This window comes from Malaclemys terrapin, chromosome 10 (assembly GCF_027887155.1).
Source record: "Malaclemys terrapin pileata isolate rMalTer1 chromosome 10, rMalTer1.hap1, whole genome shotgun sequence".
Lineage (NCBI taxonomy): Eukaryota > Metazoa > Chordata > Testudines > Emydidae > Malaclemys > Malaclemys terrapin.
In genome coordinates, this window is record NC_071514.1 from 47031103 (window position 1) to 47055419 (window position 24317).

General features: G+C 48.9%; 1 protein-coding gene across 1 annotated transcript in view; it reads left to right on the plus strand.

Annotated features, from left to right (window-relative positions):
• Window positions 1–23923, plus strand: part of LOXL1 (lysyl oxidase like 1) — a 43413-nt gene extending 19490 nt beyond the window's left edge. Inside the window, exons 2-7 of the mRNA XM_054042607.1 lie at window positions 12910–13018; window positions 15968–16105; window positions 17269–17425; window positions 19391–19486; window positions 20373–20488; window positions 23149–23923. Of these exons, the coding sequence (XP_053898582.1) occupies window positions 12910–13018; window positions 15968–16105; window positions 17269–17425; window positions 19391–19486; window positions 20373–20488; window positions 23149–23155 (623 nt within the window). The 3' untranslated portion in view covers window positions 23156–23923. The remainder of the gene's footprint in view (window positions 1–12909; window positions 13019–15967; window positions 16106–17268; window positions 17426–19390; window positions 19487–20372; window positions 20489–23148) is intronic.
• The last annotated feature ends 394 nt before the right edge of the window (window positions 23924–24317 follow it).

Sequence of the window (24317 nt, forward strand, 5' to 3'; positions counted from 1 at the left end):
CTCTACTTCCAGCTGAGCTCTGTAATGACTTGGCCTCCGCCCAGCCCTATCTCCTAGCCCAGCCCTCTCCCGGCCATTGCCAACATCTTGCCTCCCTCTGCTTCTGCTATGAGGCTTCATCTTCCAGCAGGGGCCTCCTTCCTGGGGCGTGAGGCTGGTCTGGGGATACGGCACAAGAACGAGGATAAGCTGATGCTAAGCCACTGCAAGCTAATCTACTCTTCTAAAGCGAGATGGGAAGACATCCCTTGGCAACGTCAGGGAGGCTGGCGCTGAGTACTTACTTTGCCTTGCTTTGGAGCCTGGAAACAGGAGAGTCTGATGGGAATGTGCTGGAGGAGCATGAAGGGCCAGGAGACAAAATAACAACAATCCAGGATGGAAAGCAGCCCAGGCATCCCATTCCTGCTCTGTACACTTGCCTCACTAGCTGCCAGATGTGTGCAATGTGCAACGTGTTTTGATGCCTGGCTCAGGGCACTAGCGCCTGTGCCTAGCGCCCTGGCTCCTGGAGTCACAACCTGAGAGCAGAGCCTCAGCTAACACAAACATTGTGTTTGGCCCTCATGGACGCAAAGAAAGCTTGACAAGGTGAACTGGGTGTAACCGATGCCTGCCTGAGTCTACAGGCAGCCCAAAACCATAGTTTCAAGAGGTGTGGATTGCCCCTTTCATCTTAATTCTGATTCCTGCAGCCTCCCAAAGGAGTGGGAGGAGGGTCGTGACTCAAGGATAGGGCCATAGGGGCACCATGTGGGTTTTGTCTAGGGCGCCCCATGGTCTGAACTTGGCCCTGCTCTCGATGTCTCTCCCACTATCTTCTGAGCATTTTCCCTTGTTGTGCTCCTGGTTGAAGTCCATTCCCTGGGATAATTGTCCCCTCTGTAAAAGCAATTCTCCCAAAGGAGCCTTTCTCCCCTTCAGCTGCATCCCCTTGCTTTAGAATCTTTGGCTGGGATGTAACATCCCAAGGGAAGGAGTGGGAGCCCCAGCCCTTGGACTGTACAAACGGGGCTGCACAAAGCACTGGAGACTATGTTAGAGGAACATAAGAACAGCCATATCATGTCAGACCAAAGGTCCATCTAGCTCAGTATCCTGTCTTCCGACAGTGGCCAATGCCAGGTGTCCCAGAGGGAATGAATAGAGTAGGTAATCATCAAGTGATCCATTCCTTGTCACCCATTCCCAGCTTCTGGCAAACAGGCTAGGGATACCATCCCTGCCCATCCTGGCTATTAGTCATTGATGGACCTACCTTCCATGAATTTATCTAGTTCTTTTTTGAACCCTGTTATAGTCTTGGCCTTCACAACATCCTCTGGCAAAGAATTCCACATGTTGACTGTGCATTGTGTGAAGAAATACTTCCTTTTGTTTGTTTTAAACCTGCTGCCTATTAATTTCATTTGGTGACCCCTAGTTCTTGTGTTATGAGAAGAAGTAAATAACACTTCCTGTAGTGAGTCGGTGTGGCTCCCCTCCTGCCCAGAAGAGGGAGCCCCCGTGCAGGCACCAGAGTGGGTGGAGCCACTGCCGCCTGTCCCCGCCCCCCGGAAGTCAAGGGGCGGGACAGGAAGTCTAAAGGCCGGCCGCCAGAGCTCAGTCGGTGGCCAGCCACCACAGGGAGCAGGCGTGCGGCTGGGAGCTCCCGGCCAGGAGACCTCCGAGGCCAGGGCCCTAACTGGCCAGAGCTACCCCAGGCCCGCTACGAGGAGGAGCCGCCGGAGCCTGTCCGCTCCCGTCGCTGGGAGGAACCCTGGGAGCCCCCCTACACCAACCCGGAAGGCGAGACTGCACCAGAACCCCTCTGCCTCTGCTGCTACCCGGAGGAGCCGCCCGAGTGCGGTTGGCCTGATTTCCCGGCGGAGCTACCGGACCTGCCACCAAGCCCCTGGCCGAGAGGAGCCCATGCAGATGGACTGGTCCGAGCCCGGTGCGACGAACGAGGTAGGCTCTGAGGGGGATCCTGGAAGTAGCCCGGGGGTAGCCGACCCCGGTCCAGCTGCAGACGAATGTGAGCCAATGTCAGTGTGTTGCGGTCTGGATACCCCACTGACCAGCAGCGGCAGTAACCGCTGCTAGGGCCCCGGGCTGGAACGCAGTGGAGTGGGTGGGCCTGCGTTCCCCCCTGCCACCCACGCTCACGGGTGGCAGGCTTCCCCCTCACCCAATGCTCGGCTACAGGAGCCTAGGTGTACCTTACCTGTTTGCTCGCTCAGCCCCTGCAACCAAGGGCCTGAGCTATCCCTGTGTGTGCCCCACCCTGATCCAGGGCCTGGGCTCTTTGACTGCTGGCTTGCTCAGCCCCTGCAACCAAGGGCCTGAGCTAACTGGGTGTGCCCCGCCCTGATCCAGGGCCTGGGCTCTTTGACTGCCTGCTTGCTCAGCCCCTGCAACCAAGGGCCTGAGGCTTGAACTGACTGCTGTCTGCTCAGCCCCTGCACTAGAGGGCCTGAGCCCTGAATTAACTGTTGACAGCTCAGCCCCTGCACCAGGGGGCCTGAGCCCCTGAACTCCCGGTTGTCTGCTCAGCCCCCGCCTGAGGGCCTGAGCCCTGAGCTAGCTGTTGGCTTTGCTCCGCCCCTGCACCAGAGGGCCGGAGCTTCTGGACTAACGGACTGCTTGTTCTCCCCGCCCCCCCCAGTAGTGAGTCGGTGTGGCTCCCCTCCTGCCCGGAAGGGTCGAGCCCCGGCACGGACCTATTACACTTCCTTATTTACTTTCTCCATACCAGTCATGATTTGATAGACCTCTGTCATATTCCCCCTTAGTCGTCTCTTTTCCAAGCTGAAAAGTCCCAGTCTTATTAATCTCTCCTCACATGGAAGTTGTTCCATACCCCAATCATTTTTGTTGCCTTTTTTTGAATCTTTTCCAATTCCAATATATCCTTTTTGAGATGGAATGACCACATCTGCATGCAGTGTTCAAAATGTGGGCACATCATGAATTTATATAGAGGCAATATGATACTTTCTGTCTTATTATCTATCCTTTTCTTAATGATTCCCAACATTCTGTTAGCTTTTTTGACTGCCACTGCATGTTGAGCCGAGGTTTTCAGAGAACTATCCACAATGACTCCAAGATCTCTTTCTTGAATGGTAACAGCTAATTTAGACCCCATCATTTTATATGTATAGTTGGGATTATGTTTTCCAGTGTGAATTACTTTGCACTTATCAACATTGAATTTCATCTGTCATTTTGTTGCCCCGTCACCTAGTTTTGTGAGATCCTTTTGTAACTCTTTGCAGTCTGCTTTAGACATAACCTAAGAAGTTTTGTATCATCTGCAAATTTTGCCACTTCAATGTTTACCCCTTTTTCCAGATCATTTATGAATATGTTGAATAGTACTAGTCCCAGTACAGACCCCTGGCAGACACTAGTATTTACCTCTCTCCATTCTGAAAACTGACTATTTATTCCTATCCTTTGTTTCCTATCTTTTAACCAGTTACTGATACATAGATTCATAGATTATAGGACTGGAAGGGACCTCGAGAGGTCATCGAGTCCAGTCCCCTGCCCGCATGGCAGGACCAAATACTGTCTAGACCATCCCTGATAGACATTTATCTAACCTACTCTTAAATATCTCCAGAGACGGAGATTCCACAACCTCCCTAGGCAATTTGTTCCAGTGTTTAACCACCCTGACAGTTAGGAACTTTTTCCTAATGTCCAACCTAGACCTCCCTTGCTGCAGTTTAAACCCATTGTTTCTGGTTCTATCCTTAGAGGCTAAGGTGAACAAGTTCTCTCCCTCCTCCTTATGACACCCTTTTAGATACCTGAAAACTGCTATCATGTCCCCTCTGTCTTCTCTTTTCCAAACTAAACAAACCCAGTTCTTTCAGCCTTCCTTCATAGGTCATGTTCTCAAGACCTTTAATCATTCTTGTTGCTCTTCTTTGGACCCTTTCCAATTTCTCCACATCTTTTTTAAAATGCGGTGCCCAGAACTGGACACAATACTCCAGCTGAGGCCTAACCAGAGCAGAGTAGAGCGGAAGAATGACTTCTCGTGTCTTGCTCACAACACACCTGTTAATGCATCCCAGAATCATGTTTGCTTTTTTTGCAACAGCATCACACTGTTGACTCATATTTAGCTTGTGGTCCACTATAACCCCTAGATCCCTTTCTGCCGTACTCCTTCCTAGACAGTCTTTTCCCATTCTGTATGTGTGAAATTGATTTTTCCTTCCTAAGTGTAGCACTTTGCATTTGTCTTTGTTAAACTTCATCCTGTTTAACTCAGACCATTTCTCCAATTTGTCCAGATCATTTTGAATTATGACCCTGTCCTCCAAAGTAGTTGCAATCCCTCCCAGTTTGGTATCATCCGCAAACTTAATAAGCGTACTTTCTATGCCAATATCTAAGTCGTTGATGAAGATATTGAACAGAGCCGGTCCCAAAACAGACCCCTGCGGAACCCCACTCGTTACGCCTTTCCAGCAGGATTGGGAACCATTAATAACAACTCTCTGAGTACGGTTATCCAGCCAGTTATGCACCCACCTTATAGTAGCCCCATCTAATTTGTATTTGCCTAGTTTATCGATAAGAATATCATGCGAGACCGTATCAAATGCCTTACTAAAGTCTAGGTATACCACATCCACCGCTTCACCCTTATCCACAAGGCTCGTTATCCTATCAAAGAAAGCTATCAGATTGGTTTGTCATGATTTGTTCTTCACAAATCCATGCTGGCTGTTCCCTATCACCTTACCACCTTCCAAGTGTTTGCAGATGATTTCCTTAATTACTTGCTCCATTATCTTCCCTGGCACAGAAGTTAAACTAACTGGTCTGTAGTTACCTGGGTTGTTTTTATTTCCCTTTTTATAGATGGGCACTATATTTGCCCTTTTCCAGTCTTCTGGAATCTCTCCCGTCTCCCATGACTTTCCAAAGATAATAGCTAGAGGCTCAGATACCTCCTCTATTAGCTCCTTGAGTATTCTAGGATGCATTTCATCAGGCCCAGGTGACTTGCAGGCATCTAACTTTTCTAAGTGATTTTTAACTTGTTCTTTTTTTATTTTATCTGCTAAACCTACCCCCTTCCCATTAGCATTCACTATGTTAGGCATTCCTTCAGACTTCTCGGTGAAGACCGAAACAAAGAAGTCATTAAGCATCTCTGCCATTTCCAAGTTTCCTGTTACTGTTTCTCCCTCTTCACTAAGCAGTGGGCCTACCCTGTCTTTGGTCTTCCTCTTGCTTCTAATGTATTGATAAAAAGTCTTCTTGTTTCCTTTTATTCCCGTAGCTAGTTTGAGCTCATTTTGTGCCTTTGCCTTTCTAATCTTGCCCCTGCATTCCTGTGTTGTTTGCCTATATTCATCCTTTGTAATCTGTCCTAGTTTCCATTTTTTATATGACTCCTTTTTATTTTTTAGATCGTGCAAGATCTCGTGGTTAAGCCAAGGTGGTCTTTTGCCACATTTTCTATCTTTCCTAACCAGCGGAATAGCTTGCTTTTGGGCCCTTAATAGTGTCCCTTTGAAAAACTGCCAACTCTCCTCAGTTGTTTTTCCCCTCAGTCTTGATTCCCATGGGACCTTACCTATCAGCTCTCTGAGCTTCCCAAAATCTGCCTTCCTGAAATCCATTGTCTCTATTTTGCTGTTCTCCCTTCTACCCTTCCTTAGAATTGCAAACTCTATGATTTCATGATCACTTTCACCCAGGCTGCCTTCTACTTTCACATTCTCAACGAGTTCCTCCCTATTTGTTAAAATCAAGTCTAGAACAGCTTCCCCCCTAGTAGCTTTTTCAACCTTCTGAAATAAAAAGTTGTCTCCAATGCAGTCCAAGAATTTGTTGGATAGTCTGTGCTATTTTCCCAACATATATCCGGATAGTTGAAGTCCCCCATCACCACCAAATCTTGGGCTTTGGATGATTTTGTTAGTTGCTTGAAAAAAGCCTCATCCACCTCTTCCACCTGGTTAGGTGGCCTGTAGTAGACTCCTAGCATGACATCTCCCTTGTTTTTTGCCCCTTTAAGCCTAACCCAGAGACTCTCAACACTTCCGTCTCCTGTGTCCATCTCTACCTCAGTCCAAGTGTGTATATTTTTAATATATAAGGCAACACCTCCTCCCTTTTTCCCCTGTCTATCCTTCCTGAGCAAGCTGTACCCATCCACACCAACATTCCAATCATGTGTATTATCCCACCAAGTTTCAGTGATGCCAACAATGTCATAGTTGTATTTATTTATTAGCACTTCCAGTTCTTCCTGCTTATTCCCCATACTTCTTGCATTTGTATATAGGCATCTAAGATACTGGTTTGATCTTTCCTCCCAGTTTTGTCCCGACTCTCCTTTCTCTCTGCCAATATAGCCCACACTCCCTCTCGTTTCCGACCCATCTCCCTGGTCTCCATGTTCCCCACTTACCTGCGGGCTTTGCTCACCTGTCCCCGTCGAACCTAGTTTAAAGCCCTCCTCACTAGGTTAGCCAGTCTGTGTCCGAATAGGGTCTTTCCTCTCCTCGAAAGGTGAACGCCATCTCTGCCTAGCAGTCCTTCCTCGAATAGCATCCCGTGGTCTAGGAAGCCAAAGCCCTCCTGGCGACACCATCTTCGCAGCCAGGCATTCACCTCCATGATGCATCTGTCTCTGCCCGGGCCCCTACCTTTGACAGGAAGAATTGAAGAGAATACCACCTGCGCTCCAAACTCCTTCACCCGTACTCCCAGAGCCCTGTAGTCACTCTTGATCCGCTCAGTGTCACACCGCGCAGTATCATTTGTGCCCACATGGATGAGTAGCATGGGGTAGTAGTCAGAGGGCTGGATAATCCTCGACAATGCCTCCGTAACGTCTCGGATACGGGCCCCCGGCAGGCAGCATACCTCCCGAGATGAAATGTCAGGGCGACAGATGGGCGCCTCCGTCCCCCTCAGCAGAGAGTCTCCGACCACCACTACCCTACGTTTCCTATTCGCAGTGGTGGCAGCAGACTTTCCAGCCTTAGGGGTACGAGGCTTCTCCTCCTTTACTGTAGGGAGTGATTCCTTCTTTCCTGTGTCAAGAAGAGCATAACGGTTACCTATAACCACGGCAGGAGGGTTCGGAGCAAGGGTGGAGCACTGCCTGCTGCCAGAAGTAACCAGCTGCCAGTGTCCACCCTGAGCCATCTCCTCCTCCACCAGTGGTGTATCAGCAGTCCTGTGTACTGGGACAGCTACCTCAGCTGTCTCCACATGGACACTGTCGAGGAATTGCTCATGGATATGGATGCTCCTCAACCTAGCCACCTCCTCCTGTAGCTCTCCCACCTGCTGCCTGAGAGATTCCACCAGCAGGCACCTCTCACATTGAATGGTCCCCTCAGTCTGGATATCAGTAAGTGGAAATTGCAAGTTACAGTCTTTGCAAAACCACACCAGGATCTGGGTAGAGGCATCCATGCTTAGGCACTCTGTCTGGCTACAGGCACAGGTGGAGGAGACAGTAGCAGTGCTGGCACAGGTGTTGCGGGTCTTCCTAACCATCGTAAGCCTCCCTCTGTCAAACTCCCGTCTGCAGCCCCCTGTCAGCTGAAAGGGTTGTTTAAGCGAAAAGTTATGAATGTAGTTGCTTTATAGGTATTAAGAGGAATCAAGAGAGAACAGATGGAACTGGCAAGGGACCCTCGCCCCCTTCCTGCTCCCTTCCAAACTCCCTTGCGAAACTCCCTGTTAGCAGCCCCTGGTCGCAAAGCTCCCTGGTCACTTGTGCGCTGCTTTATAAAGCCCTGGCCTGTATGAATGCCCCGCCCACTGATGAAGGCTCAGCCACTTACCAGAGACTTCTAGCTTTCAAACCTTCCAACTGCCAGCCACAGCACACGGTCCTTCAAACAACCAAAACCAAACAAACAGACTGACAAACACAAGCTCAGCTCACAGCAAGTAACCCTCAAACACAAACAAACACACACTACAGACAGTCACTTACCCCAAAAGGGTGCTGTATTGCTCCTCCTTCACCTGGAGAACTCCCTTGCGAAACTCCCTGTTAGCAGCCCCTGGTCGCAAAGCTCCCTGGTCCTTCCCTCTTATCTCATGACCAGGGCTGGCTCCAGGCACCAGCCGACCAAGCATGTGCTTGGGGCGGCCAATCTTGGGGTGGCGAGGGACGCTCAGGGTTTTTCGTTTTTTTGTGGGGGGGTTCAGTCGGACGGCGCTGGGGTTGGGGTGGGTTGTTTTTGTTTTGGCGGCTGGGGGGGGATTCGGCAGCGGCGCTCTGGGAGGGGGGGTGGTGCGGCGGGGCACTCCCCGGGGAGGGTGTGTTCAGCAGCATGGCTCGGCAGTGGGGGCGTTTAGCTGCGCTCGGCGGGAGGTGTGTGTAGTGGCGGGAGTGTTCGGCGGCACAGCGCTCCGCAGTGGGGGGGGGGGTTCAGCAGCGCTCCACGGGGGACTGGGGGGTTCGGCAGGGGGGTTCGGCGGCGCTCCACAGGGGCTGGCATGTTCAGCGGTCCGCGGAGGGCTGGGGAGGTTTGGCGGCGCTCTGCAGGGGGCTGGGGGGGCTCGGTGGCGCTCCGCAGGGGGCTGGGAGGGGTTTGCAGTGCGGCGCTCTGCAGTGGGCTGGAGGGGGTTTGGCGGCGCTCTGCGGGGGGCTGGGGGGGTTCAGCAGTGCGGCGCTCTGCGAGGGGGGGTGGCGGCGCAGTGCTGTGGGGGTGTGTTGTGGCGGCGCTATGATGGGTGGCAAGCAGAGCCAGCCCTGCTCATGACAGCTTACTTTGCTTAAGAGCCTTTGGTGAGGGACCTTGTCAAAGACTTTCTGAAAATCTAAGTACATTATATCCACTGGATCCCCCTTGTCCATATGCTTGATGAGCCCCTCAAAGAATTCTAGTAGATTGATGAGGCATGATTTCCCTTTACAAAAACCATGTTGACTTTTCCCCCAAAATTATGTTCATCTATGTGGCTGACAATTCTGTTCTTTACTATAGTTTCAAACAGTTTGCCCGGTACTGATGTCAGGCTGTAATTGCCGGGATCACCTCTGGAGCCCTTTAAAAAAATTGGTGTCCCATTATCTATCCTCCAGTCATTTTGGTACAGAAGGTGATTTAAATGATTTAAAGGTTGCATACCACAGTTAGAAGTTCTGCAATTTCACATGAGTTCCTTCAGAACTCTTGGGTGAATGTCATCTGGTCCTGGTGACTTATTACTGTTTAATTTATCAATTTGTTCCAAAATCTCCTCTAATGACCCCTCAATATGGAACAGTTCCTCAGATTTGTCACCTAAAAAGAATGGCTCACGTTTGGGAATCTCCCTCGCATTCTCAGCCGTGAAGACCAATGCAACGAATTCATTTAGTTTCTCCACAATGACCTTATCGTCCTTGAATGCTCCATTAACATCTCAATCGTCTAGTCGCCCCACTGGTTGTTTAGCTGGCTTCCTGCTTCTGATGTACTTAAAAATGGAGGAGAAGCCTGCATCGGCTGGCCACCTACAGACTTTGCAGCTCTGATTTCTGCAATTGACCTTTTGATGGCACCACCCACAGGCTCCGGCTTCTTCCTTTCCCTGGAGGTGCTCAATCCCCGCTCCACCCCAAGTCCCACCTCCACTCCACCCCTTCCCCCCACCCCCGCCCGACCGCTGCCCTGCCTCTTCCCATTACTGCTTCTCCCCCTCTGCCCACCACCTCCCGCATGCCATGGAACAGCTGATCTTCAGCGGGCAGGAGGCACTGGGTGGGAGCAGAAGGGGGAGGAGCTAGCTACCGGTGGGTGCTAAGTATCCACTAATTTTTTTTCGTGGGTGCTCCAGCCCTGCAACACCCACAGAGTCAGCACCTATGGCACCACCTTCTCTTTCCTGTTTAGCTGTGGAAACATCTGCATCATACATCCCTTTCAGTGCAAAGGAAGGTAAATCTTGGCCCTTCACCTCTTCTTATAACTAGATTAGCTCCCTATTTGCCACCTTCTGTACTTTTGCCAAATATTAATCTCTCTCCTGTTATATCTCAACCAGAGTTACGGTGTCCCATACTCCAGCAAGGCAGCAACAGCCCTTTTGTAGTGTTGAAATAATCATTCTCCGCTCACTAGTATCCAGCTTGTTGGTTTCACAGACTATGTCTATCCTATAAGGTTTGATCAATGTAAGTTACGTTAGCATTCTGCCGCCAACTTTTGTATATAGTCCAAGTGTATTTCACCACAAGCCCATCCCCAGATCCTTTGCCTGGTCAGAATTCCTGAAACTTGTGTTTGTAATGTCCTGGTGATATCCCTGCCACATTCCTGACCAGGTCTTGGGAATAACCAAAGGAGAGTCTGTCTGTCCCCAGAGAATCCTGCCCCCCTCACACACACACCTTTCTGTGGATCCCTGTGCTTGCTGGGACAGGACTTCGGGAGTTTAGAGCTCAATCTAACCCACTGAATAATAATTCAATCCAATCCCCAATGATAGTTTTTTTTTTTTCCAATGACTTTAACATGAGTTGGATTGGGCCCTTAGTGAACTCTATCTATCTATCAAACATTTCCACATAAGTGAATAATAAAAATGTTTGCCTTCGATAGCACATTTCATCAAAGGATCTCAAAGTACTTTACAACCACTCGGTATTTAAGCCTCACAACATTCCAAAGAGACAGAGCCATTCTGTTTCTCCCATTTAGAGATGGGGAAACTTGGCACAGACAGGCTAAGAGATCTGGCTAACAGCACACAGTAGTAGAGCAGGGAATAGAAGGTAATAGCCTAGACACTCAGTTCCCCAGCTCTAACCATCGCATATCCCTGTCCTCCCTCAAAATGCTGTGCTTTTCATTTTGACACACAAAATAAACATGAAAAAGCAATAGATCTCCTTCCCGCCCTGCACCATTGCACACTGGAAATGCTGCAGTAACACAGAAATGGAGATATCTGGAAGTAACTTGGATTTTTTTATAAAAATGAAAATACCACATGTATTTAAGATGCAAGCAATGCTGAAGTGGAACAACATTAAAACAGGACCAAGCACCAGTCAATGAATTCAGAGGAAAGGATGAACATTCGGGGTGAAATCTTGACCCCATTGAGGCCAAACACAAAACTCCCATTGACTTCACTGGGGCCAAGATTATGCCCTCCCCTTTCTGAGTATGACACATTCTGAGTTCAGTGGAACATCAAGAGAGAATTTAAGCAAACAGATTTGTCTAATGCAGAGGGCATTAGTTCCCTGGAAAAGCCCTGTCAGTACCATTTGTAACCATCACAGCACCCAGAACTAGAATGCACAGCATCTTGGCAGCCTCTTTTCCAGGAGTGCTGCCAGCTTTTTTGCCGCCCTAGGCGGCGGAAGGTCCCGCCCCCAAAATACCGACGACGACCAGCACGGCCAAAGATCCGGTCGCTGCCCCCCAAATGTTAGCGCCCTGGTCTCCCATGTTTAAAAAGGATGAATACAAACTGGAACGGGTACAGAGAAGGGCCACTAGGATGATCCGAGAAATGGAAAACCTGTCGTATGAAAGGAGACTCGAAGAGCTCGGTTTGTTTACCTTAACCAAAAGAAGGCTGAGGGGGGATATGATTGCACTCTTTAAATATATCAGAGGGATAAATACCAGGGAGGGAGAGGAATTATTTCAGCTCAGTACTAATGTGGACACGAGAACAAATGGATATAAACTGGCCGTCGGGAAGTTTAGGCTTGAAATTAGACAAAGGTTTCTAACCATCAGAGGGGTGAAGTTCTGGAACAGCCTTCCGAGGGAAACAGTGGGGGCAAAAGACCTCTCTGGCTTTAAGATTAAGCTTGATAAGTTTATGGAGGGGATGGTTTGATGGGATAACGTGATTTTAGTCAATAGGTCAATAACGTGCCATCGCTGGTAATTAGTAACAATGGTCAATGATGGGATATTAAAAGTTACTACAGAGAACTTTTTTCCGGAGGGTCTGGCTGGAGAATCTTGCTCGCATGCTCGGGGTTCAGCTGATCGCCATATTTGGGGTTGGGAAGGAATTTTCCTCCAGGGTAGATTGGCAGAGGCCCTGGAGGTTTTTCGCCTTCCTCCGCAGCATGGGGCAGGGGTCGCTTGCTGGAGGATTCTCTGCGACTTGAAGTCTTTAAATCATGATTTGGGGACATCAACAGCTGAGACAAGGGAGAGAATAATTCCATGAGTGGGTGGGTTAGCTTTTGTGGCCTGCATCATGCGGGAGATCAGACTAGATGATCATAATGGTCCCTTCTGACCTTAAAGTCTATGAGTCTAATGGGTTGCGCCGGCCCTGCTCTTTTCCTTTTCAGATTCCTAGTAAATCACCCGGAGAGGTGGTGTGGTCTCGCCAAAAGGAGTGAAGAGATCAAAAGCTTCCTTTACTGATTTCTGTGCTATCACTTGTCTGTGGATTCCCTAGCATGTTACCAAGATTGTTAATTTAACACCTTTCATGCCCACTAAATTCACTTAAAAATAAATCATTAAATAGGAAGAACTCATTTCAGGTGCTGTATCCCCAGCCAGGTTGGTAGTAAAGTAATTGCTATCTCTGCTGGTTTGGAAGGGAAAAGAAGCCACAATCAATGGCAAATCTGATGGGTAACCCAGCCAATGGAATCTTTCATTTAATCAGTTCCAGGAGGCTGGATGGAGTAGCCAGCCTTTGGAAATGTAAGAGTTTGATTTGCCAATGAAACGGGGGTTAGAGGGGGGAAGCAAGGAGGATTTTCCATCTCTAGCTGAAATTAAAAAAACATGGCAGTCACCAAGGCAAGCCTTCCCAACAAGGTTAGGAGCAGCTGCCTCCAAGTCTGAGAATACTGCTGTGTCAGATGCACACAGCGAGCAGCTCCCGTCAGTCTTTAAGTGGCTGGTGTATTTTCAGGTTTTTCTCAGGCTGCATCTCCATCTTTTACAGGCCTCCCTGACTTAGTACCTGATCCAAACTATGTCCAGGCCTCCACCTACATCCAGAGAGCTCACCTCTATTCTCTTCGCTGTGCTGCTGAGGAAAAGTGCCTCGCCAGGTAAGGAGATGGGTGATCCCATGTTGCCAACTCTTGTGATTATATCATGAGTTTTGTGCTATTTGGGGTTCTCTCTGAATCCCCAGCTCCTGGAGTCAGGAGATTAGGGGAGAATCTGAACTTTCCTTTATAAAAGAAGTTTCTAACCCTCGTGGTTGAAGAGAAAAGCTTAAAACATGAAACTTAAAGGCCCAGAAACCTGAAGACAAAGAAAAAGAATCCAATTTTTTTCAATCTCATGATTTTTAAGACAATGATTTTTGAATGATTTTGAACGATCTCGTGATTTTTGAATGACCAACTCATGATTTTTGAATGTTTGGAGTTCGTGATACTGTTGTCGCTACCTTGATATTAATGATGGGTTAGCCAAAAATCTGGTTGAATTTGGAAAGCTTTTGGGGCCCATAGATCATGTGGGTAGTCCCAAGAACTGCTTGGTTCTGGTTGAACAGGAAGAGATATTGCAATAACATTTCCGCTTCCGGTGCCAGCTGTGAATTCAGAGATGTGCAAACATGTGGCCAGCAAAGGCACTAAACAGGAAGTCTAGGAGAGAATGAATCTGAGGATTCTTTTTTTACTATTGTACAGCCCTTTTCGGCACATGTCCAGATTTCCGAGAAGGGTCAAAATATTTCAATGAAGACTTTTTTTATTAGAAAAAATAATTTGTGCTTATGAAAATCTACCCTCATTCACTGTGGATTCAGTGGAATTTGAAGATTAGTGTAACTGTTCTTCCTGGTTCATACACTGAATATATTGGTGATTATGTTCTATTAAATTAGACAGATAGATGCCAACAGCAATAATAGTCTCTGGAATTTACTTGGCATTTCTTTAGCTGCTTAAGGCAGTGCTGTGCTAAATATAATGAAACATTGCCTTTGCTTAGTAAGGACCAGATTCTGATATTGCTGCACACATTGGGTAGTATATTACTCTGCACATAGGCCATTAACAACAATGTAGTAAGGTGTTTGACAGAAGTAAGGGTATCAGAATCTGGCCTTAATTAAGCAGATGTGCCTTGGAATGCACAGTATTAGCAGATGTGGCTCGTAGTGATCTTAATGAGGGACTGGGTTATTTTACTTGATGTATTTTTGTTCCCCTTGCAATGACTCATCTCAGCTTCTCCGCACTGTAAAGTTGAGAGCACACATAGAATTGCAATCAGTTCCTGTGCTCAAAATGAACTTTGTGTGAGGAGCCCACTCGGAGCTGGGCAGCTGTTCTCAGCTGGACTCTACGATGGGGGACAGCAAATTTAGCACCACTTAAACCCAACAATTTAGCAATTGATGCCTCAGCCTTGTCACACTCTGTATAACCCTTTTCCTCCAATGGGGTAGCAGAGCCTTTTCCTGGTAGAAGAAGTGAGATCTCCTCGCCAATGTGGAGCAGCTTCTGATCTTCTTTAACAGGGTATGCCATGATGGTAATAAAAGGGGGAAATGTGAGTGCTGAGAGTTTGGGGGGGATGACTTTGCAAGGTGGGGAGGCTCTGTCCTTTTTTTAAAAAAAAAAAAAATCTTTTTTCCGCTAAGGAGAATCTTAATACAGATTTATTTGCTGTTATTTTTCAAATCTGCTCTAGCTCCCATACTGCTGAGCAAAGCTTCAAAGAGCCACTTGCTACAGCCAGAATACTCAGAAGAACTCAGCGCTCTAGACACCAAAATAAGGGACCAGATTTTCACCAGAACCCAGAGCACTGGGTGCATATTGTTCGCTGAGCTCTTTTGACAATCTGCCCATCAGCGTCACACCGGGAGTCATTGAGGGATGAGCCCTGGTGAAAATTTGGCCCTTATTTGGGAGCCTAACTATATGGTGACCATATCCCATTTTGGTCGGGACCGTCCCTTTTTTAAGCCCTGTCCCGGCCATCCCAACTTTTTTGGCAAAAGTGGGCATTTGTCCCATTTGCTTTTGCTGACTTGATCAGTTGGCAAGAGCAAACAGGACAAATGCCCAGTTTTGTCAGAAAAGTGGGGTGCAGAGGAACCTATCGGGGGGGGCAAGCAGTAGTGCCAGCCCTGATTGGGGAGAAGGCAGGGCTCAAGCAAGCAGCAATGCCCTCCCCAGCGCCACACGGAGGCGGCGAGGAGCGGGGAGGGAGGCGGGCGCCTCAGGCCAGCCCTGTGTGGTGTCCCATTTTCCCTTTGGGAAATATGGTCACCCTACTACTGGGAGTGGAGTCCATTGGCAAAATCTAATGCTGAACTTGGGTGATGAGCATCTGGGAATCTGACCCTGAGCTCCTTTGAAAATCTGGTCTGCTGCAACAGCTATTGAAATCAATAGAAAAGTTCTCATCAACTGAATAAATGTTAGAATAAGCCCAAATTGCCTGGAAATAGGACTAAGCATTTTACCCCCACCTCCCACCCCCAGGGGCAGGTTATAACAAGCTGAATGGAGCAAATAATGGATTTTTCAGTTAGGCTGAAGAAAAGGCCGGTTCAATTCGAACGAAAACTATGTTTTTTCAAAATATTTCATTAAATTGAAAACTTGGAAAATCTAATTTTGGAATGTTGCATTCGTTTTGAAATTAATCTGCTTTCAAGTTTTTTGTTCTGATTCAGCCATCTTCATGTGTTTTCACCACTACCACCCATTTGTTTTTTTAACTAGCCACATTGGAAAAGAAAATGCTGCTTCAAACTGAAAAGCTGAAACGAAAAGTTTTGACTTAAAATCAAATCCAAAAGGGATACATCAGCTTTAACCCAAATTCAGGAACAGTTTTTTTGAGCCAAAAAAAAATGCATTTTTCAGCAAAAAAATCTATTCACTGAAAAAAATTCCCTCCGCTCCAAGTAGAAGCTCACCCAGCCCCATCCCTCAGCCCCTCCAGTGCTGAGCTGTCCCCAGCTGCTTTCAGGGTGAAGTGACTTTCACCCATCTCCCCCATTTCCTTCCTTTTAACCCCTTCAGCACTGCCTACACCCCCGAGGCCACCGACTATGACATCCGGGTGCTGCTGAGGTTCCCGCAGCGGGTGAAGAACCAGGGCACAGCAGATTTCCTGCCCAACCGCCCCCGCCACAACTGGGAGTGGCACAGCTGCCACCAGTAAGTTGAGGAGAACTTGGCACTCTTCAGCACCTTACTAGTCCATCTCTGGGTGACAGGGCCTTGCCACTGGGACCTTCCTTTGGTGGGCAGAGGCTGGTATCCAGCCATGGGGAGCCACCCAGGCTCTGGCTCAGTAAAGTAGCTTGAGCACATGCTTCAGCGTTTTGCTGAATTGGGGCCTACGTCAATATGCTGAGGGTGAGAGCCACCCCTGGCTATAGATCAATGGACTGGCCTCCTCCATTCCTGCACCCACCTTGCCTTCCTCTCTCCATTTTTCTTGTTCCCTCACTCCAACCCTTTTCTTCTTTCTTTTTTCCTCTGCTCCTCTTTTCTTTCTTCCTTTCTCTGCAAAATTTATTTATCCCACCCCATTTCCCTGCCAGCTCCCCTTCATGTATCCATAAGCCCCATGCTGCTCAGGGTGAAGAATTAGAATTAATGGAGATATCCCATCTCCTAGAACTGAAAGGGACCTTGAAAGGTCATCAAGTCCAGCCCCCTGCCTTCACTAGCAGGACCAAGTACTGATTTTGCCCCAGATCCCCAAGTGGCCCCCTCAAGGACTGAGCTCACAACCCTGGGTTTAGCAGGCCAATGCTCAAACCACTGAGCTATCCCTCCCCACCCAACGGGTCAGGCCACATCATCACAGACCCCTGAACTGAGCACCATGGGCAAAAAGAAGGTTGGGCTTCTAATGCTGTGATTGATGTGTTATGGGAGCAGGTGGTTTTCAAGAAGCCGCACACTCCATTGCTCAGAGCCACAGCATTTTCCCGATGTGAGGTGGGGAGGATCTGGGATCCTGCCACGTTCCCTGCCCCCACCCACTCCTGGCTGCTCTGATGCCCCTGCACCCACCCAGCATGCATGTGTGAATAGCTCTGTGGTACATGCCCAGGGCCGGCTCCAGGGTTTTGGCCGCCCCAAGCAGCTAAAACAAAACAAACAAACAAAAAAAAGCCGCAATCGTGATCTGCGGCAGCAATTCGGCAGGAGGTCCTTCGCTCCCAGGCGGAGTGAGGGACCGTCCGCCGAATTGCTGCCGAATACCTGGACGTGCCGCCCCTCTCCGGAGCGGCCGCCCCAAGCACCTGCTTGAGAAGCTGGTGCCTGGAGCTGGCCCTGTACATGCCTCTGCCCTGGGTTTTCCCCAGGCACTACCACAGCATGGACGAGTTCAGCCACTACGACCTGCTGGATGCGCCCACGGGGAGGAAGGTGGCCGAGGGCCACAAGGCTAGCTTCTGTCTGGAGGATACCACCTGCGACTTTGGGAACCTGAAGCGCTATGCCTGCACTTCACATACCCAGGTGAGAGGAGGGGGAGATGTATCCAATAGATCCGGGGCCACTCCACCTTCTGACTGCGATTTAGTGCAGGGCTTTCTTCCCCTACTGGACCCAGTCTCCTAGGACACCCAGCTGTGTGAGTGGGCAGGGACAGTCACCTCTGGGAGCTGGGGAAGGGATTAGTGAGTGTCCAAACCTGGTCAGGAATCTCCCTCATGGCATCATACCAGTGCAGGTGTTACACCTCCCTCTGGAATATCAAGAAGGCTCAGGTGGACATGTCCTATTGATTTCCTGGCACTTCCCCAAAGGGGGGGGGTGATCCACCCCCCGCCAAGCCAAAGTGGGGCTGGGGAGCGAAAGCAGCCCCCTGTCTGTGTCCTGGGCTCCCCGCCCAGGGCACATAGAGGGACCCAGGCTCCCCACAGCTGCCAGCGCCGCTCTCCCAGACCTGGCTCCAGCCCGGGGGAGGAGGGGAGGAAAAGGGCCTCAGAGCTATAGCCCGGCTATGATATGAGCCAGACGGGCAGCTGTGGGGAGCCTGGGTCCCTCCATCTGCCCTGGGCGGGGAACACGGGCCAGGGGTGCCCTCAACCGCCTCACACCCCTGGCAGGTGGAGGGACCCAGTCTCCCCCACAGCTGCTGCCCAGGCTCCCCAGACGGGGTCCCTCCACACTGGCCTGGCTAGGGGGTTGGAGAGGAGGAGAAGGGGGCAGAGTCCACCCTGGTGAAAAGTGGACTGGCAAGGCTCCCCCTCCCCCAGTTCTGGCGCCTCTGTTTCCTGGGCTTGCCCAGTGCTGGGGAAGGAGAGGCACCCAAGGCAGCAGTATCTTTGGCTGAGCACTCAGTAGTGCTTTTATATGTATATAGAACTAATATGCACTCTACACTTGAATCTTTCTGATGCTCACCTATATAGGTGTAGCTAGGCAGTTACCCTGCTCTGGTGGGAAAAAAGCTAGGCTGATTGGGGAAGCAGCAACAGCTGGGGCCTCGCCCCAATCAGGCCACACCTGGCCCTGTTATAAGGGCTCAGGGAGGAGTCTTGGAGGGAGAAATACCTAGCTGACTGGGAATAGGGTACCTGAAACAGAGCAGTGCTGGGGAGCTCCAGCCTGGCAACTCCCCAGGCTGAGGCCTTGTTAAGGGCCTATGCAGGTACTGGGGCTGGGAAGTGCAGCCTGGGATTAGGCAGAGGCAGCTGATCTAACCTCCTTGCTAATGGTGAGTGGCCGTGACAGACTGCAGTTTGTCCCAGTGAGTGGGGGCTAGATGATGACTAGCAGTAGCCACTGAGGCAAGGTGGGTGTAGAGGGTTGGGGGTTCCCCTGGGAGGGGAGACCCAGAGTGTGGGGGTACTGCTGGGGCAGAACCCTGAGGTAAAGGGCACTGGGGTCCAGAAGGGGCATGAGGCAGGTGAGCCACTAGCTACCAGAGGATGCTTTGAGTGCTGGGGTGAGCAAAACACAGATGCACCAATTTTTCCTGAAATGAGGTAAAATAGTTATTCCAGATGGGCACAGGAATCCATTCCAGTATTTTCATATAGCCATAACAGGCATCACATTTAATGGACAGAGTCCTCAGACTGCTCATTCCCTTTCATTCAAAACACCTGAACTGGATTATGGTGTCCACCCGGAATGGACTCTGCATGCAGCCCTTGGGAAAGAGAAGAACCTGAACTGGATTACTTTGCTCACATGGAATGGACTCTGCAACACTGCTCCTGGGAGGAAAATGTGTTTTGCATTAGCAGAAGTCGCAGACTAGGCAGGCCACCTGCACAGAATTGAGCAGTGTGGGTAATTCCTGAACATATTTCTATATAAAGAAAGAGAGGGAACAACAGAAAAGGAAAAATGAGAAATGCTGAAGATAAAAAACAAAGTATTATAAAGACCTGTATTATGCAGGTCAGACTAGATGAACTGATGGTTCTGTCTGGGCCTTATGACATGAGCCCTGCTCTTTCCTTCTGTCAGGGCTTGAGTCCCGGTTGCTATGACACCTACAATGCTGACATCGATTGCCAATGGATTGACATAACAGACATTCAGCCTGGAAATTACATCCTAAAGGTTGGTTTCCCTGTAATGTAGGACTTCTCTGTATGGGCCATTGCCATGAATAGAGCTAGGCAGTTACTCATGAAATCTATGGTACTGGATTTTGGTTTGTGTGTGTCCACGGCCCCATTGCCGGTCCCCTTGGTTGTGAACATCCATCCACACAGCATGTGAATAACAGGGCTGATCAGACATTCTTCTGAGGACAGAAGCAACTGCATGGAGGGCTAGTCACTGCTAATTGCCAATGCATAACTTGCAACAGTGGGGGTGGGGGAGGGGTATGAAAATTAAACAATAGCTGGTCACCCCTGAGAACAGATGGAAAGAGAGCCATTGTGTACTCATACTCAAACACATTTGTAGGACCAAATTAAGCCCTGCTACAAGCAGGCACAATGCCATTCAGTTCAAGGGAAGCTAAGCCCAATTACACCAGGGCTGAATTTGACTTTGTTTACACTTTTTTTTTTTTTTACCATTTGCTACAGAGAAGCAAGATGGTTGCCTCAGGATGACAAGCTGTTTTCTTGGAAGAAAGTGGAGGCATTTTACCTTTAGAAGAAATCCTAAAACTAAAAAATGTGACAGTATAAAAGCAGAACTGCCCATGACAGTTTATTTCCCTAAAAGGAATTACCCCCCCCCCACATCCCATAAATGTGCATTTTTCATTGCAAAAAAATCTAGCTACATATGATAATGTACATTACAGTAGAGCCTAGGGACCTGCCAAGAACTAGGCCCCGTTGCACTAGGTGCTGTACAACCACAGAGTCGTAGCTAGTCCTTGCCCTGACTAACTTACAAGCGCGCTCTCTTTCTCTCTCTCTCTCTCTCTCCACCTCCATTATCAGAGGAACTGTTTCCTGATGTGGTCTTTGTCTTGTTTTCTCAGGTTCAAGTGAACCCCAAGTACATGGTGCTGGAGTCAGACTTCACAAACAATGTTGTGAGGTGCAATATTCACTATACTGGACGCTACGTTGCCACTACAAACTGCAAAATTGCCCAGTAAGAGCACTCGTGAAACTCTTCCCATTCCTTGTCTGTCTCCCTGGGTTCTTCCATGGTGCCCATTGCCAGGACCGCCCAGAGGTGGGGGCAAGTGGGATCATTTGCCCCAGGCCCCGCAAGCCCTGGCCGAGAATCCTTTCCTCACCCGGCGGCGGTCCGGGTCTTCAGCGGCATTTCAGCAGCGGGGGGCCCTTCAGTCGCTCCAGGTCTTCGGCACCATTTTGGCGGCAGGGGGCCCTTCAGTGCTGCCGAAGACGCAGAGCGACTGAAGGGCCCCCTGCTGCCGAAATGCCGCCACCGCAGACTCAGAGCGCCGCCTGTTGAGTACAAGCTCCCCCGCTTTGCCCCACGCCCCCTGAATCCTCTGGGTGGCCCTGCCCGTTGCTGCTGTGTCCAAGCATCTCACCTCTTTCTTCTTCTGCCTCCATCACTTCTTGATGGTGTGGACTTAAGGATGAAAAGGGAAATGTGAGGATGGAGCTGCCAGGAAGTTGCTATTGGGGAGGGGCATGGGAAATGCAGAAATAGTACTTGAATGGGGGGGGGGAGAGAGACAGGTCTTTCCAGAACTAGACTTGAGAGTCTAGTGCAGCAATTCTCAAACTTTATTGCATGACCCTCTTCTGACAACAAAAATTACTACACAGCCCCAGGAGAGGGGACAAAAGACTGAGCCTTGTTGGCCTGGATGGGGGGTAGAGGCAAAGCTGAAACCCAATGACTTCTACCCTGGGCGGGGGGCATGTAACCTTAGCCCTGGGGGGTGGGGATTGGGCTTGGGTTTCAGACATGGTGGGGCCCAGGGCCATCACCTGTCTGGGTGACTCCATTAAAATGGGGTCCCAACCCACAGTTTGAGACCCCCTGGTCTAGTGGAGCAACAGTTGCCACCTGAAATGGAGTAGTTCTGTATCCAGCTGCCACCTTCAGAATGATCTGCTCCCCAAGCAGCCCTCTGCCACAGAACTAAACATACCTTGCTTTGCTCCCTTGCTCAATGTTAGGCTGTGGTCTCATCAACACCATTCCCATGAGATGTCTCCATCGTTAATTCTTAAGCAAGAAACACCACGTGCCTCTTATGTCATTTCCTCCACTCCTACCACGTGCTTCCCCCATGCCAGGCCTGTGCAGGCTTGTTCCCCACACTCTGCTGCTTTGCACAGCCTAAGGTAGTTCAAACACATGACTAGGGACCCGGAGCTCTGGGGCCTCGTCCCACCTCTGCCACTGATCCACTGGGTGACTATGGGCAAGTCACTTTGGCTTGGTTTTCAGAGGTGCTGAGCACTAGCCGCTCTCATTGACTTCGCCACCTCTAGAAATCAGGCCTTTAACCTCCTTAGGTCTCAACCTGTAAGGTGTGGTGAATCTTTGCACAGGGGGCATGATGATTAAGGGATTGTCTGTGAAGCACATGTAGAGCCTCAGCCAAAGGTGCTAGTTACCCAAGTGAGTCAAAGCAGCACTTGGTGCACGTAGGGGAATTATGCTACCTTTCCACTGGATAAGGTCAGTTTGACCCTGGAACAAGTTAGAGCAACCTCAGGGCTGCTCTAACTTCCACCAGTGCTGGCAGCTCCCAAACAGCCTGCTTCACAAGCCAGGAGCACAGAAACACGTTGTGTTCTGTCCCCAGCCCCACCATCCCCCACCTTGCCCCTCCTCAGCCCAGGGTTGCCCCTACACAGGTCCCATCGCAAACCTCTCTGTGCGTGTTTGGGAAGCACTGTGGTGTCTCTGTGAACACTATAAGCGCACAGCTAGGGAAACCAGCACAAACAGGACTGCTGGGGAGAAGCTCTCCCAGGACTGCCAAGTGACAGCAGTTGGTTTGGACACAGTAACCAAGGGGGGGGGGAAATTAAATTATTTTTCTTTACATTTTTCTCATAAAAAACATACTTTGCAACTGGCTCACGCTTGATCCTGAATGGGAAAAAAAAAAAAAAAACTCCCATGGCCAGCCAAGGCACTGTCAGGGAGGAGTGCGGGCTACAGACATCACACAGCCTTACAAGATGGAGGGATTCCTGCCAGGCACTGCTAGGGGTCCTGGGAGCTGCTTCCCCCACCAGTGCTCCATGCCGCAGTGGGACAGGATGCCTTGCCAGCATTCTACGAGTTGTGGATTTCAATTAAACTCACAGGCTGAAATTCTGGCCCCATTAACATCAGTGGGAGCTTTGCCATTGATTTCAGTGGGGCCAGGGTTTCATCCACAGGTCCTCCAGATCCCAGGGAAGACCAGGCTGTATTTTATGGGGTCTGGGATTTCCAGATTGTTCTGTAGCTCTCTGGTACCTAACTCCCTTTCAGGATCTGGGCCATGATGGCTGTGCTAGTTGACAGCTGAACCTTAGCTGGGCTACCCCTCCCTTCACATAACAAGCCACAATAAATTTAGTCAAATTTTTCCATTGAAATTTTTTTTCAGTGGAAATTAGCTTTTTGACCATTTTGCATATTTCCAGTAAACATATTAGTTTTTCAGTTTAGTTTTTGGTTTTCAAAAATTGAAAATTTTTACTAAACACATCTTTGCCAAAAAAAAGGGGCAGGGGAAGGGCCACACAGGACTTTATTTTTTGGTGGGGGCGGGGGAGGAATGAGCATTTTCCAACCACTTGCTGAGTGCTCTTATTTTCCCCTTGTAGGTCTTGATCCAAACAGGGAGGGACGCATGACACCTGACCCCACCTCCCAACCCAAATTCAACACTTTCAAGATGGTGCTTGAGATGTCCGCTTCTGGGGTGCATGATACAGTGGGGTATAAAACGTTTCTCCATTCCAGTAGCCCCTAGAAACCAAAAAAGTATTTCTCAATTTTAAGAACATGAGGGAAATGAGTGATTATTTTAAATATTTTTATACTTTTCTTCAATCTTGGGGCTTTTCTCTGTTTCCAAGTGGAGTTTGCTGATGATTTAGGTTAAATAAAACAAAGGTTATTACTGTACCAGGCACTACCAGTATCTGCAGATTACATGCTATATCGGTAGATAGCTCTATAGTCTAAACTGTGCCCAGCTGTACAATATGGGGCTGTATTTTTGTGCAGGCTTGCTAGTGACGTTACAAATCCTAGTCCCCAGCCTCACAGTAAGAATACAGCTGTGATCTGGGTGTATTTTATTATTTATAATCTGACACCAATGCACCCCAAATAGGAACTAAGGTGAAAAGTTTCAAATGCGACTTCTGGTTTTGTCTATGTTCTTGAGTGCTCAGTCTAAGACTTCTTGGGTCTGATTGTCAGAGGTACTGAGCACCTGCAGTTCCCATTGCCTTCAGCTGGAATAGTGGGTATTCAGGGCTTCTGAAATCAAGCCCAAATTGTTCTGCTTTAGGATACCTAACATTTAGCCAAATCTCTAGGGCTAAAATCTGCTCTCAGTAACTGTAATGTTAATAAAAAGTTATTTTATTATTTGTATTGCCATAGTGCCTAGCAGTCCGAGTCATGGACCCAGGCCCCATTGTGCTAAGTGCTGTTCAGATACAGAACAAGCCGTTCCCCATCCAAAGAATTGACAACTTAAGTAAAGCAATGTAACGCCACTTAGTACTGACGTCACAGTCAGAGGGGTTACTCTTGATTTACATTGGTGAACCTGAGATCAGAATCTGGCGTGGAGTTTTAATTTTTATTCAGTTTAAAGGGATGTTGTAAACTGAGTATTTATATTTTGTTTAAAAAGCCAGAAGGGATTAAAAAATACCTAATATGACTGGAAATATTTTAGTTTATGATTTAAAAGAAAAATAATAATCACATCAGGTTGTTTTATAATTTTTTTAAAAATTACTGTTAAACTTTTCCC